The 19745-nt window shown below is 41.5% G+C and overlaps 2 protein-coding genes across 2 annotated transcripts in view; both read right to left on the reverse strand.

The window, feature by feature from the left end:
• KIAA0930 (KIAA0930 ortholog) overlaps nucleotides 1-19745 on the reverse strand; it is a 451608-nt gene that overhangs the window by 351697 nt on the left and 80166 nt on the right. The gene's annotated exons all lie outside the window — the stretch shown is intronic.
• The window catches only part of SMC1B (structural maintenance of chromosomes 1B), a 73304-nt gene that overhangs the window by 49219 nt on the left and 4340 nt on the right, over nucleotides 1-19745 (reverse strand). The window contains exons 3-9 of the mRNA XM_063134357.1: nucleotides 14421-14533; nucleotides 12596-12799; nucleotides 9029-9267; nucleotides 7628-7886; nucleotides 6426-6566; nucleotides 3626-3708; nucleotides 1605-1812 (exon numbers count right to left, since the gene is read on the reverse strand). Coding sequence (XP_062990427.1) covers nucleotides 1605-1812; nucleotides 3626-3708; nucleotides 6426-6566; nucleotides 7628-7886; nucleotides 9029-9267; nucleotides 12596-12799; nucleotides 14421-14533 — 1247 coding nt within the window. The remainder of the gene's footprint in view (nucleotides 1-1604; nucleotides 1813-3625; nucleotides 3709-6425; nucleotides 6567-7627; nucleotides 7887-9028; nucleotides 9268-12595; nucleotides 12800-14420; nucleotides 14534-19745) is intronic.

Genomic DNA, 19745 nt, shown 5'->3' on the forward strand with positions numbered 1-19745 from the left:
AATAAGGAGGGGAAGAGAATGCACCAAACAGGCACAGGGTAGGGTAAAACTAGCAGTATAAAGTCAGAACAAAATCAAGTTTTAAAAGCTTTAGGAAAAAGAAAAGTTTTTAGCTGAGCTTTAAAAGCTGCGATTGAACTTGTAGTTCTCAAATGTTCTGGAAGAGCGTTCCAGGCATAAGGGGCAGCAGAAGAAAATGGACAAAGCCGAGCAAGGGAAGTAGAGACCCTTGGGCAGGTGAGAAACATGGCATCAGAGGAGCGAAGAGCACGAGCGGGGGAATAGTGTGAGATGAGAGAGGAAAGATAGGAAGGAGCTAGACAGTGAAAAGCTTTGTAGGTCAGCAGGAGAAGTTTATATTGGATTCTGAAGTGAATTGGAAGCCAATGAAGAGATTTCAGAAGTGGAGTAACATGGTCAGAGCATGTTTGCAGCAGAAGCTAGCTGTGCTCAGTGATGATTGACTTGAAGCTTGTGATGAAATCCAAGAAACCTTTACCCAATAATCCTTGGCAGTTTTCTATTCCAAGACATGCAACCTATACCCAAAGCTGACAATGAAACCCACATTGGATTCATTGTTATTTGTCATTTCTGTAGTGAAACCACAGAAAGCCAGACTTGCCCTCAGGTTGCGGGACCTACTGACCCAGTTTAGATGTAACTACAACCCATGGGGTTGTCAAGAACGAGTGGGTGCGCTGCCTCCCGCCCCACCCACCCACTTGCTACTTCATTTCTGCTTTAGTAAACTATCAGGAACTGAATGTGTGAACCCGGAACTCTGAGGTGTTAGTTCAGAGAGTATCTGTTGAAATACTCTCTGAGCTAAGGCAATCCCAAATTCATTATATAGCAAAATATTCAGATAATTAGGATGGTCTTGCATATAATCAACGGATGGCTTCCTACTTCCTGTTCCTCTTGCCCCTGCTGCCAGTGTTGAAGAAACAGATTTCAGTGCTTTGGCAACTGCTAGTATACTGCTGTTAAAGGCGAAAAGCTATACAGCCAGCATACCTACAACAATCATTAAGGGCTCATTTTGATGCACAGGATCTCTTTCAAGAATGTATACAACTGCGTACCAAAAATCAGCAGAAACATAGTAGTTAATTGATGGTCAAATATTGAAAAAAATGGCACATTTTTCTAAGTGTTTGACCATCAGTTGATTCAAAATGAGCCCTTACAAACAGTATATCTTATTCTATGGTGAAAAAAAATGAGTGCAGGCTTTATGGGAAATGAGTCCTTAAAACAAATTTGTGGAAGAGCATAGCTCCGCCGCCAGTGAAATGAACTCCTAACATTTTTGGCTGTAGATGCATTTCAATATTTATAATGACACTGCAAATTTAAAGCCAAATCCATGTCTATGATACATGTCTTGTTTATTTAGTGTGTAATGACCTTATAGTACTACTCCCACCCCAAAAAATGCTTCTCATTTGCACTTATTCCCAGAATACATAAGTCATCTGGAACACTTTTCAGTGTGGCAATTATCTAAGTAGAAAGCATGATACAAGAACTGCCTTTTCACAAGTGAAAATAGTGAAGTCTATTTCACACTTTAACGATGAGTATTATTATGTAGTTACCACATAATCAGGATATAGTCTTTTGAGGCTCTCCAGGTTTTCAGCTCTCCTCCGCTGGCGTGTTCCTTCATAGACATCAATTTTAGCATTGTGCAAGTCACTAACAATTTTATACAGCTCTTCGTTCACTTCAGCAATTCGTATCTTTGAACTTTCAAGCTCATTTGTCAGTGCTACTACTTCTTGTTTTTTCTCCACTAAAGATGCACTTCAAACCAAGGCAAAATGGAAAAAATCAGTAGGCCAATTAGTTTAATGCCAACTAAGCAATACTGCCATGGATCCTGCAAGTCAGAATCTATAGGTTTGTTACATATGTGTTGCGCCTGCACAATATTTTGTACAAGACATATATTACTGTCATGTTTGTTACGTTTAGAATATAATTTTTGCATCTTCAAAGGCACCTAATCGAGAATAATAACGAAATTACAGAATCTAAGACAAAATTCCAGATTATGTTAGTATTTCAATGAACTATTTATTTTCCTGCTTTAAAGGCACAACCTTATGCTCATCTGGAGCGTCTCCACATTCAGCAAAACTCCCACAACCTTACTGGGGCTTTGTCTTCTGGAGTCTTCAAAGATTTAACAATTGACACAATACACACTTCCCCATCCTGTTTTTGCCAGTTCCTTCCCATATGTTTCAATTCTACCACCAGCAGATGGTGGTATTTTATAGCACATTTCCCATTTTTATTGCTGATTTCCCAAGCTTCTCCACACAAGCTATATATTACACACTTGTGATTGGTCAGTCACGGAAGTTTGCTGGTCCTTTTCATGATGTTGTCAGCCTCCGATGCTTCTCCTGCTGTTTTCAAGCATGAATCCATCATTTTATAAAACCCTGAAAATGCACTACCATGGGATGAACAGGATTCTGGGGGTGCCTGATGCATCTGGGGGACCTCAATCCCATGTCCATCTGGGGGACCTTAACCTAGTATAGTAGGAAACTGGCAGGCAAGACCAATGGGATGTGACCCTCCTGGACCCCTCCTGCACTTGGGAGTGCCAGGTGACAGAGACATCACACTTGAAGTGAACTATCTGCTTCACTGATGTGAAATCTGTGGAGTTTTAAATGTTGAAGAGTTGACTGAACAGCTCATAGAGGCTGAAGCTGGGAGGATGATCTAATAACATCATCCAAGTAAGAACAGACATGGATCACCCATAGCCTAAGGTAGGAACCTCACAATTGCCACCATGAAGCTGGTGAATATCCAGTAAATAAGAGGCTGAAAGGCCTTGTATTGATAATGCCTACTAATATGTGAAGCAGAAAACTCTTCAGTGAACAGCAGGCCACCCTACAATCTATTAAGAAATTGTTAGGTCTCCAGTATGAATTTGAGAATTTCCATGCAGAATTATGTTTTGAATGTACTTTTTAGAAATTTGGTCAGGTCCAGAATGGTCCTCCAGTCCCAATTATTCTTGAGCAGAGAGAAAAACATGAGGAGAAATTTGATGTAGAGATCAGTGAACCTCAACCAACACACAGAAATCATCATGCTTTAAGACCATGGAAAACAATGATCTTAAACAAGCTTTAGGGAATAATCCTATTCATGTTTAGACAGAAAAAAAGTCCTACAACTCCCAGCATGTCTCAGCCAGTATGGCAGTCTGAGGCATGCTGGGAATTGTAGGCCTGTTTTCTGTTTAAACATACATGGGATTGCATCCTTACTCTTGTTTTTGACAATGGTCCAATGTGGAGAAGGCCTCCATAAGTCAAGTCTTTCAAAATCCAGCCCACTCCAGAACTTTGTGATTATGCCAATGTACACACAGAATGCCAGTTTGTATCTCAAAAACCATATGAGTACTCTCGCAGATCTTAGGGTGTGCAAGGGCTCTCCTTTAATAATCTATTTTGTTAGCCAAACCCCTACGTAAACAATGGGAAAAACAAAACAAAACACTAGCATGAGATTTTAATAGAAAAGCTTGCTTTGGTGACCAAAGCGATGAATTCCAATTTAATCATATTTTATAAATACGTACGAGCATGTCCTGCTGAATTCCATCAGCTTCTCTACCCGGTTTTCACCATCTTCTATCTGTTCCATAACTTGCTTTATACTTCCCTTAAAAATGTAAGATATTTTATTAAAAAAGAACATTGACTTACTTTAACCACTTTAGGGACTTTATTATATTTAGCAGTATATAAATAAAATAAATAAATGTTCATTGTCTCAAGCTGACAGAGGTTACTTAGGCTTTGGTTACTGCACTGACTGCTTCAGAGTCAAGATTATGCAGAAGACTCTGTGGGCAGCATCCAATGGTAGTCCAATTTAGATTAGGCCCATTCACTTCAATGAATCTACTCCATGTATGGGTATTATTGGATACTGCCCCATGTTTGGTCTTCTTCCAGTGGAAGCACCTACTTTAAGGTCATTTCTGCACCAGGCAAAGATTTTCCCTGGCTTTTAAAAAATCAAACCTGTTTCTCTGACTGCTTTTATGGTGCAATTTTAAAATTGCATTACTTTTAATTTAGTTTGCGATTGCTTTTATTTTAAATTTGATTCTTTGAAAGACGTCTTGGAAATTCATTGGAGGATGGGGTGTAAATCCCTAAAACCAAAAATGAATGAATGAATAAAAAAATAAATTCTTTCCCTTGAATCCGCGTTTCTGGGAAGAGCAAACATATTTTGAGGAATGCAAATGAGTTCTAGACAATAACCTTCCTAAATAGTTTGAACTGCCTCACTTTCTGGGAAATAAACTTTCCCAGCTAGCTAAAATGTCTAAACTCCTCCATATAACGACAGGATATTCAGAGCCCTATTTAGGCATTCTCTTTCTGGTTATACTTAACATGCGTGAAGAAAGGATCCCTCCAGCCCCACCCCTCTCCTTTGTGGCATTTGTTGCCCTCAACGCATGGAGGGACTGTCTGAAGAAGACAGCCTCCTGTATCTGCTCTCCACACGAACCAGAATGCTTTTTGTTTTCTATGGCCTTAGGTAGACCTAAGGTTTATCTCAGGATCGTCCCGGGGTCGTCCCTGTCTGCTCCCGGGATCCCCTGTGTGTCATTTACATGAACAGGGATGACCCTGGGATAAACCTTAGGTCTACCTAAGGCCTATATTATCTGTTATGATAACTCTACTATGTTTAACTATGTTATTCTATTTTATAGTTTTAGGTTTTGTCTTATAAACTGCACAAAGAGCTTTGGCTAATAGGTGATACAGAAATGTAATAAATAATTAAGCTCACTTGGGTGAACTTCTGATACACATACTCAGGAGTACTTAACTTTTTAACATTAACATTTTTAACTTTAACATCACCCTATCATTTTCATATGTAGGATGGTCAAAATGACATAGGAATTCAACTCCACATTTGTGTTTGCCAAGCATTAAAACCAAAGCTGCCGGCCTAAAATGCTTATTTAAGGCTTCCTTCCAAGGAAATTATTAGATCTGAACTGAAAAGGTAGACATGACAATAACTCCCTATTCTTTAATTTCCTTATACTGTGTAGCTTAGCTTACTTGATCAAGTCACCTGGGACTATTTGTTTTACTTGCATGGGTGTGTGTTTGTGGGCTTGGGCTATGAATTGTGCAGGTTGCTTGACGAATGGCCCTGCCTTTAAAAAGGAGAGTCCATGGGTTGGCAGAGGCTTTTCATACGTCTACCAACCCTAGAATAGTGGGCTGTATCCAATGCCAAGCACAACCATTGAAAGGACAGGACTCAAGGCAGTCATGACTAACGTATGTCCTGTTCACCTTAATGGGTCCATTTCAAGTAGGCCAAACTCTGGATGCTACCCAGTATTTACAATGTAAAATAGAGTATTGTGGTTTGGGTGTTACAAGATCTTGTTTAAATTTCTTGTCCTGCCTGTAGCTGCAATGCCACAAACATTAGACTTTTAAGATAAGCACCCCTGGGGATAAAAAAAGCAGGACTTGCTTCTAAACAAGCATACAGAGGATGGGGCTACAAGTTCAGGCATTGAGAGGCTTACAGCAGCCCAATGCTATGCAGGTTTTCTCAGCAGCTAACTCCCACGGAGTTCAATGGAGTGGACTTCCAACTAAGCATTGGGAGAAAGACCTGTCTTGGGTTCTTCTGATGCAGAATATTGGAAGAGGCGAATGAAAGAGGAAGGTTCCCCTCCTCCCTCCCCCATCCGGCTCACCTGAGGGCTTTAGGTAGCAGCCAGCCTGGGAGACCCTTAAGAAGGAAAGGCCCCTTCTCCCAGGGGTCCCTATTTCCAAAGGTCTCTGTGCCTTTCCCACTTGGTACCAAATCAATATGTTATGATAACTAAATAAAACAGTACATTAAAAAAGTCAGCTTCTTTCTTGGGATGCTTATGCTTTATTACCAGAACTAGCCTGGCACCTCAAAGCTGTATATATTGAGACAGGCAGGATTGGGAAAGGATCTTCCCACTGAAGAAGGCCAAGCACAAATCCATCTCCCTAGCTCCACATCCAAAGAAGGTAGGAGAAACTCATTCCTGAATAGCCTCCACCACTGAGGGATAATTATCTGTAATGTGTACGAAGAGGACTGCCTCGCATCTTGTAGGCCACCACAGAGCCTTCCTGGCACACAAGCGTTGTGGTCTTCATCAGCCTCTCCTTTCCCAGACTGTCTGGGAAGTTATAAAAAAAACCCTTGGTTTTGCCTGCTAGTGAGACTGGATGGAATGGTGTAACATTAACATGCACAGAAATATGAAAAAAAAAGGCCAATAATTTTAGAAGGGTCTGCCCCTGCCCCCAAATTGTTTGTTTTTGTCTGGTTATGTTTACAAGTACCTCGGTTTCCTTCTGCCTCTGCTGATAAAATGACATCTTCTCTTCATCTGCCTTTTGCTCCCACTGCAGTCTTTCCAGTTGCTGAGTCAACGTGGCTACTTTTTTCCTCACTAGTTCTTTCAGCTCCTTGTATTTATTTATCTGGACATAAGCATACAAATATTACTTGCATCCAAGCTGAAGTATTACAGTACAATTCTATACACGTCTGTTCAGAAGTCAGTCTCACTATTTTCAATGGAACTTATTCTCAGATGCATCCTTTTATTCCCTCTATAGTTTAATACAGGGGTGGGGAACTGTTTTGGCCTCGGGGCTGGATTGGTGAGGGGCTGCAGTTTATTAGTAGAGCACATGCTTTGCATGCAGAAGGCCACAGATTCAATCCCTGGCATCTCCAGGTAGAAGATGCCAGGGATCAAATAACTCCTGCCTGAATCCCTGGAGAATTGCTGTCAGTCAGCACCGACACAGGAAGCTGACTTGTGTTGACACTAACTGGCAGTGGTTCTCCAACAATTTAGGCTGGATATTGTCAATAACCTTGAGAGTTGTTTGCCAATAGATGCACAAGCAACAGTGAGCTGCCTTCACGTGTCCCACTCTCCATGGGCAAAGGAGGAGATTAGAAGTTTCTATTTCTAGTTCATGGAAAATCATAGTTTGTTGGCAAGGCATGATTCCAAGTAAGGATTTAATCCTGGTTTACAGGGAAACTAAGGTTGCAGCAAACCATAATCTTCTGAATTTGGGCCACAGTTAACTAGTGCACAAAGAAAGGAAGGAGGGAGCATTAATTTCTTTTCTTTTTAAAAAAAATCATACTTCATATTAAAAAAAAACACTCTATAAATATTAATTAGAAACAACATAGATCCTAATAAAAGGTCTAATAGAGAAAGTTAATCAGGGCAACCAAAAGCCTCTGTAAGGGAGCTGTCTAAAAACCAACAAGAAAGAAGACTCAACACGCTCACCTGAAGTGAACTATACAGGAAAACATTCTCTACAATTAAAGTAATTATATTCAAGTCAGTAGTTTTTAAAAATATGCCCTGAGGAGCACTGCCAACGCAAATAATAGTAAAAATAAAATAAAATAAACAATAAGCTTTTTATGCGTTAAGTACACCTACAACTACCCCAAGTTAAAAGTGTTTTGCATATTACATATATGCATTTTAGCTCATCTTGAAATTTACCTGATTTTCTTCCAGGAAAACATCTCTCTCTTGGTGCAGTGTCTCTGCTTCAACCTTCTTTTCAAATGCTCGCCAAGCTTTATCAATATCAGACAGTTCTGTTTCCAATTCTTTTTTGTTTTCTTCTCGCTTAGCCTGTTCCTTCGTATGATCCCACAAGAGTTTCTTAGCCATCTCTACTTTTTTTATTTGGTGAGAGGTTCTTTCTTTTGCTTTAATATACTGAGGTCTCTTTTGATTCAACAGAACCTCCAACGACCTAAAAAAGGGACACATTTACCATCTTCCAACCAAGTTGTTTTGAGGAAATTCAAGAAACAGGCTACTTAACATTTACTTGATGGTGGAGACTTAAACCTCAACTCTCTTACTAGGACAGGGGTAGGGCACCTTTTGGAGCCTGTGTGCATATTTGGCAATTTGTCATGGGCACCAGCACAAAATGGCTGCCTTGAGAAGCACATCTACCGATGAGGGCCAAGTAACCTGCCCAAAAGTCTCTGTACAAGGAAGAGGTGAAATCTAAGTCATAACACTGAACTCCTTTGAACCGACGGTTTTTAGCTTGAACGGAAACCTATTTCACAGAAGGCAAACTCTTTCCTCTTCCCATAGTCCTCTATCAGCCAACTCATTCCTCCCACTCCTTGGCTTTTTCTCTTACTGTGATCACCACCCACAGAAGCACACATTCTCTCTCTCTCTCTCATCTTCTTTTCCAAAGAATATATCTGACCCCAACATGTACTGGAAATGAAGATGGCAGCAGCTGGAGGTCCTCACTTTGCTTTGAAATGATTCCAGCTGTTAGTAAAAAAAAGTGTTAATTTTGTTTTTAAACTGGGAGAGCTAGGACACCTCTGAAGGCACCAAGAAAGGTGTCCAGGAATACACTGGGCCTGTTCAGACAACACGCTAAGCCATGGTTAGTCCGTTAACTGTTTTGCAGGAAATGGTTAGTGAGCATGCTTAAATCATGGTTATGTAGCCACCTTGATTAGGAATGGTTCACACGACACACAAAGTCATGGTTCATGCTTCATGCTAAGCCATAATGTTTAGCTCAAAATGCTTAACCACCATGGCTTAGTGTGTCGTCTGAAAAGGTTCACTGTCACACATGGGCACCAAATTACCTACACCTTTATAGGGAGTAAATCCCATTGAACATACTGAAACTTATTTCTGAGTAAACATAATCAGAATATAAAGGTGCTATTCCAGTGCTCCATAAAGCAATTTCCTCCTAAAGGTTGCTTCAGCAGATGCAATATTTTCAACTTTGTAATGTTTCATAAAGGCAGTGAAACAAAACCCTCCCATTGCAATACGGCCCTCTGACATAGTTGGGTTGCAAGCAGAAGTGAGCATTTCACTGCTAAGTAAAATCTATGTACTTACTTTATTTCTTTTTCAATATACTGATGGTTTCTATTTAATATTCCAAGAGCCCTTTTACTGGCTTTCACTGCATCTTCAGCATGAGAAAGAGCAATTTTCTTAGTATCAATATTCATGTCTTTTGCAGACAATTTTTCGTTGAGTAAGTTGGTTTTTTGTTCATTATGATAGAGCTGGAAAAGCTGAGACTGCCCCCTACACTCTCGCAACTCTTCGGACATTGTCTGGTAACGTTCTGCCTGCAAAGAATGGCGGCATAAAAATCCTTAAATAAATAAACAGCGAAATTATTAGCAGTTCACTAACATGCAACACCAATTGCTACTGGTAGTTAAGAGTCAAGCATAATACCTCAATTAAAAACCTTTTGCATGTATTTTAGTTGTTAAAAGTTCATAATCATACAATACATCCATGATCACAATATTTACCTTTATATTTATATGTGTAATGATTATAAGTCTTAGCATCTGCTCAGGATATATGAATGGCCCCCGTTTACCAGGGGGCCCCAGTTGTGCTTCCAGGGTGTGTGAAAAATATTTTTTCTGAGGTGCAGCTGTATGGACTGGCCCATGATCTGGCCAAGCTATAGCCCAGGTCCCTCCACTGGAGTCAATTGGTTTGGTGTCCTGGGGATGGGGCCTCAACTGAGTACGAGGAAAGGGGCACCTTCTTTCCGGCTCATGACTGGGATATAAATTAGGGGCATAACCCAGGCCTCGGCATTACTGTCGTCAGCTTCCCTTTTCTTGCAGGGATCATTACTCTGCTATGGACACTTAGAATATTGTGTACAGTTATAGTCACCACACCTAAAAAAGATATTGTAGAGCTGGAAAAAGTGCAGAAAAGGGCAACTAAAATGATCAAGGGGCTGGAGCATCTCCCCTATGAGGAAAGGTTACAACAGCTGGGCTTGTTTAGCTCAGAGAAAAGGTGAGTAATGGGCGACATGACAGAAGTGTACAAAATTATGCCTGGTGTGGACAAAGCTGATAGAGACATTTTTTCCCCTCTCCCATAATACTAGTACCTGGGGTCATCCCATGAACTTGATTGGTGGGAGATTCAGGACAGATAAAAGGAAGTACTTCTTCACACAGCACATAGTTAAACTATAGAATTCACTACCACAAGATGTAGTGATGGCCACCAATCTGGATAACTTTAAAAGGGGGGTTGGATAAATTCCTGGGGAAGGCTATCAATGGCTACTAGTCCTGATGGCAGTGTGCTACCTCCAGTATCAGAGGCAGTAAGCCTATATGCACCAGTTGCTGGTGAACATGGGTGGAAGGGTGCTGTTCACTGTGTCCTGCTTGTGGGTCCCTGGTCAACAGGCTGGTCAGCCACTGTGCGAAGAGTGTTGGACTAGATGGATCCTTGGCTCTTCTTATGGGCTAGGAAACAAGTTTACCTGCATTTGTGATTGACTTAGAAATGTGGGGGCTTTGCCTTCCCATAGCAATGTTCTTTGTTGGTTGCTCATTTTTGTTGCCTTATAGTTCAATCATAATTACTTAAAGGGTTTGGGGCACTGGGCAGGCTCCATATTGGGGATACATGAATGTAGGTTTATGAGGGAGGTGACATGCCTTACTTCAAGGAAGATTCCTCTGATGAGGAAGACGAGGGAGAGAGCCAGCCTAGCAGGCCCCAGCAGAAGCCAGGCAGGGAGTTGGAAGCTTCGGCAGATAGCACACCCTTGGGACCACTGGAAGAGCAGCCTGGCACCTCTAGCAACATTCCTGAACTCCCCCAAATGCGGGAGGCAAAGCCGGAGATATTTAATCCTTCAGAACAATGCAGGATAAAACACCAGCAGCAGAGAGACAGGAAGAGGCCACAGCATGCGGCCTCACTTAAGAGCAACACGCTGACCTAATGAGCCAGATGTGCTGATTAACAGCCAGCTATAAATCAACTCAGTCAGGGCTGACTCTCTGCTGCAGACAAAAGGCTCGTCAACCGCAGTGTTCTTGTTTCATTTCTTTGGACTATGCAGATCCCTGGACCCTCGGCAACCCACCTAGACCCCTCCTGGACAATCCCTGACTGGCTTCGACATTTGGATCAACTACCTTCTGTGAACCAATCACTGGACCATTTTTACCTCTCCCCTGCCTTCTACTGCACTACTTAGAATCCTTTATATGACCTCAGACTGGATTGGCTTCTCAGTTTCTTCACTCTTGGAACTGTCTGGACCTTGACCAGGGCACTTCCTAGCCTTAAAACAGGACAAGAGGACACCCTGATGGAATCTTGGGTTGTTGGTTTAAGACCTGATCCAGCTCAGGGGCTTGCATGACTGCCACATACACAGGTTGGAAGTGCAGAGCAATTATATCAGTCTATATACTATGGTGGGCCTGAACTTCCCTTCTACTTCTTAGCAGTTTCCAGCATGTGGGTTGGGGGTGGGGTCGTCTCTGTCAATAGTCGAGCTATTAGGAAATTTGAATGTCATGCAAAATTTTGTAAAAGCTGTGACCAGTTTAAACAATTTCCTGTCATGTAATCGTTGCATTCCTACTCTGCTCCACTCCACTGCATGCACTACAATATCTTTTACTTGTTCAGAATTATGAAGACATGAGCTAAGGTAATCCCTATACAGCAAGTTAAGTTTGATGTGTTACTTACATCATTTGCACCTATACATTCATATCAGGTTCTTCTAGGGCAACTCAGTTATTCCTACAATAGATGTGTGTACTGATTTGATTTTGCTTCTTCCTACATCTTCACTTACTTCTACCCCAATTAAAAATTGCTTGCAAGGATTGCTCATTTATGGGCACCAATCCAGTCAGCATTTATATTTCCTACTTCACTGCTTATCATGGGGAATACTGAAGCAGACTTGTTCAACTGTTTAAGAATCAAGAAAAACCAGAGCCACAAGTCTTCGTTTTTGAACCAGGGAAAGCAGAGAATATCAGTTGCAATCTGAACTTTTGGATTTTTACACAAACACGCAATGTAAAGTAAGATTAAACAGGGAGATTTTGTGTCCCTTCATGTTACAGTATTTAGCACTTTAACAGAATACTGCATTACACCAGGATGTCATTACTACAAGCATACACTCATCACTGGAGCTTTGAGTCACAGAATTTACACATATATACAAATACGCAAGTTAGCACTGACTTCTAGTAAATCATTGCTTAAATTAAATCCATCCACTAGTCTGAAAACGTAAGAATTCTAGAACAAGTTTCTTTAAAAGTGTTTAGCAAATGATTTGGACCTCTAATACGCAGAAGATTCTTCAATGTTTTCCTCCTTTCATTGTTTAAAGAACATTCTGTCCAGGGGCATTGTAAAAATAAGGGAGGAGAATCAACTGTTGTAGTAGTAAGCATAAAATGGCAAATGGGTGTTGATGCCTGTGAGCGATATCTTTGCAATGTGAAATTTTGAAAAGCTGATCTAAATTGTGAAAACAAGGAAAGCTCTGATTTGCACACCAATCTAAGAACCTAAAACATTCTTGCTAAACAGTGCAAGAGTGCAACAGTGCACTTTTAAAGTGTTACATACTGTTCTTTGAATTACCTCCTCTTTCTCTAACTTTGCACGTTTGCGCTCAGCTGCAACGTTTTTCTTCTTGTTGTAACTGAACTGTGCATCATCCTCTGCCTTGTGCATATTTTTCTTCTTTTCTGCATACTCAGCAGCAAGTTCCACTGAATTACTAATTTGTTCAAAAATCTGAGTTCTTTCTTTGGGTTTCTTCATTGCAATTGCTTCAACTTGACCCTACAATAAGAAAGTAAAACTACAGAATCAAATGGCTAAAATAAAAACAATTCTTTGTCAGCAGAAACAAAATGGATCATCCACAACTAAAATCAAGCACTCAGTTCTGACATCATGCCAAACCATGGCTAAGGAAGCTTAACTATGGTTTGCTGTGATGTCCAAATTGAAAAACATGGTTTATGATAGGCTGGCAAACCAGAATCAGAGAATATACTATGAAGTTGGTTTGCAAACCATGGTTTGGCATGATGACTAAATTGAGAAACCATGATTATGGCTGTTGATCTATCTCCAGACACTACTGCACAACAGAAGTGGGGTTCCTAAGTGGATGGAAAACAAAAGCAGACAAAGAGCTCCAAACCATGGTTTGCATATACATTTGGAAGCCCAAATAAATGTTTAAAATCAAGCCATGTTTAGCACAAGCCATGGTGTGGTACGATATCTGAATAAAGACATTTATTGAAAGAGAAAAAATAATTGAGCCAAAACTATGGACATTATTTTTGAAGCTACTTGTCAAGGCTAGCTCTAGGAATTTGTAGGTTTTCTGGCAAATGATTAAGTAACCCACTTTCAGCCCCACCCTGTTATTGGCACCCCTTCTTTTTCAGAACCAGTAGCAGAAAAACTTCTGGAAAACCATTTTTGGAATATAAAACAATCATCCAACTTTGTTCACAATCACATTATTCCCATTTTACACACTTGGAGTGAATTAGGAGTAGATAGTTAACAGATGGGCCATTGATTATCATAGGAGACAATCACCTTGCTGGGAATATTTCTGCAGACATCTCTCATCAAGTAAGAATCTGTATATTATACTTTTGTAAAAATGATTTTCATATGATTTGTATAATTTTATTATTATGCAATGTGTGCAGGCCTTAGAGCCTTCATGCATTATCAATTTTTTTAAAAAAAAAACCTTACATATGGGCATAGGCCTTTGTGGCAATGTGCGTAATTAACCTCAATATCATACTTAGCTTTCAATGTTATGTGTTGTCCCACAAATGTAATTTAATGCATTTTTAATATTACAGCCCCGAGAACGCCCTTTGAAAGAACACAGGCCAAAATGTGTTGGGCTTTGAAATAAAGTATTTTTTGCATCATGAGAACCTGTTTCTCCCTTTTTTTCTGTACCAACCATACTGAGCAACAATGCCAGGCCTGCAATATGTCACATTTTTTCCTGTTTTTAAATGGGACGTATATATAGGCGACACTATGCAAGAAAGTTTTTTTTAATTAAAAAGAAACATATGCTATCCAGCCCTCCAGGAAGCAGGACAGGGAACAGGGATACAAAACTGTGCCTTCCTTGCCTTGTCCCAAAGCTGTAAGTATTGGGGATGGTCATATCTCAGGTATTTCGAATAAGCTGAGAAGGTATGCATAAACCAGTACATACCGCCCTTCGTTGTGGTCCTGCTAGACACAGAATGTCATTGTATGGGCACTGTGCCATGCCCACCCCATACACACATTCATCCAAGCCATCGGGAAACAACATAGTGATCTCACCACCCTCAATAAGGACTTCTGAGATCGCTGGCATGGCATTCTCTACTTTTCTGATATATTAAATTATAACATGAACATTTACCTGGAAAACCAGGCAATTCCTTGCTCTCGCAATGATGCCAATTTCTCCAAGTTCTTTTATATATGATGATCGGCTGACAGCAATGTCGTTTATAAGAAACTCAGATCCATTGCCTAATTTTTGGAAGGAAAAAAAAGGCAGAAAACACAATCTGTGCATTTTGAGAGATATTACTGGCTCAGCCCCCACCCAGATTTCCATGCTTTTCCTTTCCACCCTGCCTGCCTCTCCTCACATCACAGCGACAGTCTGTAGTGCAGCCATCTATAGAACTAGAATTTTCTCTTGGCATTCACGCCATGCTGCCCTTTGGTGCATAAAAGCAGGCCAGGCTGTTTTCTTTTTAGTAGTTGGAAATCAGCAATTTCCTCCTGCCCACCTGCACCAAAAAGAGAGTGGCAGCTCTAAACTCTTGATAGTTTGCTGCACTGGAGCCAATTTTCACACACAGCTGCCTCTTATGGGGATGCGCCTGCGCTGCTATGCCTCTGCACCAAAAAGGTGGTGGCAGCTCTAAATCTTTGGATATTTGCAGGAGCCAGACAAAACTTAATACACCGCTTCCCCTAGCAGGGAGGCACCTGTAGCTCCACCAAAGCCCTGCACGATTACATAGGTGTGCGAGCGAAAACACCTTTGCACCAAAAAGGGGGTGGCGACTCTAAACCATTGGAGGTTTGCAGAAACGAGACAAAGTTTCGCACGCAGTTTCCCATCGTGGGAAGGCAGTGGAGGCAGAACTAAAACCCTGCACATCTATGCCTCTGGAAACGTGAGGGTTTGACACTTAGGAAGTCTGCAGAACATACCACTGAGGGAGTCATGAAGGTGGAGACAGGCGGAGGTTGTCTCCGCCTGTTGCTAGGCTTGGGACCACAATACCTGATGGAACGCCTCTCCCGACGTGAATATACCCGGTCGCTACGTTCAACATCTAAGGTCCTCCTCCAGGTGCCTACTCCGAGAGAGGCTCGGAGTGTGGCAACGAGGGACAGGGCCTTTTCGGTGATGGCCCCCAGACTGTGGAACGATCTCCCTGACGAGGCTCGCCTGGCCCCAATGCTATCTTTCCAGCACCAGGTTAAGACTTTCCTCTTTGCCCAGGCATATGGCAGCATATCTTAATCACCCACATGTTTAGTTTTTTTAACGGTTTTTAATGCTTTATGTGTGTATGTTCTGTGTTTTAGAATTTTAAATTTTGTATACTCATTTTTATCTTAATTTTAGAATTTCTGTAAACTGCCCAGAGAGCCCTGGCTATGGGAGCGGTATATAAGTGCAATAAATAAATAAATAAATAGGAAGATCTTGGAAACAGAGATCTGCCAGGTGGAGCTGAGCAGCAGCAGCAGTTTTGACCGCTCTTGCCAAGCCCTTTGTAGGCAATCTTTAAACCACTGATTAAGCCACGGTGGAGCACCAGATGACACAATAAGCAATGATGATTTAAATAAACCTTGCTGCAGGCCATGGCTTATCAGGATGGCTTATTTTGGCTAAATAAACCACTGTGGTTGGGAAAAACCGCTCACAGACGACATGATAAACCATCATGGCTTATTCAGAAAAATAAACAATTGAGGCTTATTGTGACATGCAAACCCAGTCTATATGTATCCTCCATAACTGTCACCATGGTGATAGCAAATATATTAAGTAAATGGAAATACAACCATAAACAATATAAAAATGGGAATTCGAACTCAAAATATTTAGAAAAAGACATGCTGACTTAATTCAAATATTGTTGGGTTTGGGCTGCTGCAAGGATTGATCGGTGCCAGTATGGTTATATGGCCCCAATAGTATAGCCAGATACATATTTAGGAATTTGCAATACAGGAACATTCCAGCTCTAAGCCTGTTTACTCAAACTGTCTCAGTGAAAAGTACTTAGCTACTACTTAGGTAGGTATGCTTAGAATAACAGCTTTAGGTTGCAATCCTATATGCACATACCTAGTGGGAGTAAGCCCCGTTGAACTTACTTCTGAGTAGACATGTATAGGATTGCACTGCTTAAGACATAACAGCATAAGTGAAGAACATCCTTCCACAAATACGAAGTCATAAGCATTTTAGGGAACAAATACACAACAACCATTTTCCTTAAAAGATGCTTTAAAGCCAGTCATGGGAAGACTAGTAATGGTATTTACTGGAGCTCATACATCACAGGGGGCTAAGGATGGTAACATCACAGGAAAAGGCACATAGAGATTTTGGGTAGTATCCAATGCTGCTTATATACCAGCTGCCCTGTCCCATTCTGCAAACTAGCATTTTGGCTCACTTCTGAGGTTGCCCTAGGAAAAATTAGCTTCCTGTTGCGCTGGCAATGGTTCCTGCTGGCGTGACATGATCAGCAGAAGGGCAGGGGCAGCACTACATAATGCCCATGATGTAGGAAAAGAATTGGAAAGCTACAGCAAAGTGTTAGATCTACAAAATATATTTGAGGCAGAAAGATCTTGGAGATATCAATATGCTGAATGTCCCATAACTCTCCAGGAGGTATACCAAACTTATACAAACACTGAACCTAAAAAAATCTCCAGACCTAGATGGCCTTCCTGTAGAATTTTATAAAACCCTTTCTGACATTCTAATAACCGCTTTAAAAATCATTTTGATGAATGCACAACTCCAAGCACTCTTGAATGAAACAGATTATCAAGAACCATTTCAATCAGGCTTCAGGCCTAGTTTTGGAATGAAAACTGCCTTGGTTGCCCTGTGGGATGACCTTTTCCAGGACAGGGGGAGTGCGACCGTGGTATTCTTCTGGATAGGTTGTTTGGGCTGGGAGTTGGAGGCATTGTACTGCAGTGGTTCTGCTCCTACTTGGAAGGTGGTACTGGGGGATTATTGCTTTGTTGAATGGCACTTAGGCCATGGGGTTCCACAGGGCTCTACTTTATCCCATATGGTGTACAACATTTACATGAAACCAATGGGAGAGGTTATCCGGAGATGTGGGCTGAGGTGTCATCAATATGCGTATAACGCCCAACTCTACCTCTCTTTTTCATCAAAATCAGGTGAGGCAGTGTCTGTTTTAAATCAGTTCCTGTGCACAGTAATGGACTGGATGATGGCCAACAAATTGAGACACAGGGCCTTGCTAGACCTAACTTAGAATTTGTGTGGGAGGAGGGGCCAGCCCGCGCCAGAAGTAGTGCGGACTGTCGCTCTTTCCACACGTCAGACGCGACGGGGGAAGGACAGCCCCGTCGTGTCCTCCATTTTGTTTAAGAACTTAAAGGGGCAGGGTGCGCAGGAGCGCACCACCGACAGAAGGTAGGCTTTTTTTTAAAAAACCCGAAGGGTTCCCCGCTCCCCCCCTCACAATGTCTGATGCCCCCCACCCGCCCGCCTCCTCGCTCGCCCGCCCCCTCGTTCGCCCGTCAGCTTGCCCCCTTGCTTGCCCGTCAGCTTGCCCCCTCGCCATGTCCGATGCCCCCCCGTCAGTGATCTCCCCCCCACCAGCCCGATGGGCAGTGACCAGTGCGCTGCTCGCAAGTAAGCGAGCAGCCGGGGAAAGCCACAGAACTAGCTAGACCCACAAGCGGATCCGGTTATCCTGGGTCAAGGGAGGGTTTAGCCCGGCCTGACCCCGGGATCCCCTGTGCTTCATCTGCACGCACAGCAGGGAGCCCGGGCCTCGCACCGGGCTAAACCCTCGTCTAGGAAGGCCTTCAATCAGACAAGACAGAGGTACTGCTAGCAGGTGGTTTGTCTGTCTGTCTAGGTGATGTTCAACCTTTTCTGAAGGGGGTTGCACTCGAGTTTGCAGTTTGAGGGTGCTCTTCAATCCATTACTGTCACTTGAGGCACAGATGGACTCGGGTGGCAAGGAGCACCTTTTACCAGCTTAGGCTGTTATACCAACTATGCCCTTATCTGGACAGAGATAGCCTAGCTACAGTTATCCATGCTCTGATAACCTCTCTCATCTGGATTACTGCAATTCGTTACACGTGGGGCTGCCTTTGAAAACGGTCCAGAAACTTCAGCTGGTACAAAACAAGGCAGCAAGATTGTTAACGAGGACTGACCAACAAAACATTACGCCAGTACTTCTCCAGGTTCACTGGCTGCAGTCTAGGTCCAGCCTGAATCAAAGTGCTAGTATTAACATTCAAAGCCCTGAAAGACTTAGGGCCAGGTCATCTGAAGGAATGCCTCCTCCCATATGTACCTGCCCAGATCTTAAGATCAGGGGTCCTTCTCTATGAGCCCCTGCCAAAGGAAGTGAGGCAGGTGGTTACCAGTAGGAGGGCCTTTTCTGCTGTGGCTTCCTGGTTGTGGAATGAGTTCCCTAGAGAGGTTCGCCTGGCACATACATCATTTTCCCAATATTTTAACATTTTACCATCCTAGTATTTTAAATTGCTGTTTTAAATCTGTATTTTAAATCTCCGCTTTGCTGCTCGGTTTTACTCTGGTTGTAGTTTATATTGTGGTTTTATATTGTTGTTTAAGTTTTATACTTAAGTTGTACTTTATGGTTTTAATTTTTGTTAACTGCGCAGGGAGCTTCAGCTATTGGGCGATACAGAAACACAGTAAATAAATAAATAAATAAATGCAAAATGTTAAAGGTAAGTGATTCCTGGAATGATACAAATATATCCATGATCTGTATGGAAGGAAAGAATCCAGCTTTGACTTCATCTTGCCCATTTTTATCACTTTTAAATCAATATTATATAATACTTAAACCTATTTATGCAAAAGGATAAGGAAAGTTATTATAAAAGGGATTTATATAGATCTAACAGGCTTTATTCATGATGTTACTGTCAGAATGTACCAGGACGGCACTCAACCTGATAAATGAAAGCCATGACAAATGAGAAATTGTTTGAGTTTTCTTGCTGCAGAGAAAGCATGTGGCATTATAGAACATAGTTTTTGTATAATGTATTAAAAAGGCTAAGGCAGCAATCCTATACACACTTACCCGGAAGTAAGTCCCTTTGATCTCCATGGAACTTACTTCCCAAAAGGCACTGGAAATCTGAATACTTGCTTTTAAACGTTTTTTAAAACCTTATGATAGCTCACATGCTATTATTTCAGTTAAATGTCAAAATTCTGGAGTTTTAAAGATTTATATCTACAGGAATTGAAGTAGGTTGGTGAAGGTTTAAAATAAGTTTTGATGCTGATAACACACTTTGTCCAACAGATCCTATAGTATCTCTATTATGGAATTTGGACAGGTTCCTAGCTTTAAAGTAAACCCCTAAAAAATGGAAACCAAAGGATCTAATATTTCACAACAAATTAGGAATTACATTACATTTAAGTAATCAG

Source organism: Elgaria multicarinata, chromosome 9 (genome assembly GCF_023053635.1).
Source record: "Elgaria multicarinata webbii isolate HBS135686 ecotype San Diego chromosome 9, rElgMul1.1.pri, whole genome shotgun sequence".
In the NCBI taxonomy this organism is placed as follows: Eukaryota; Metazoa; Chordata; class Lepidosauria; order Squamata; family Anguidae; genus Elgaria; species Elgaria multicarinata.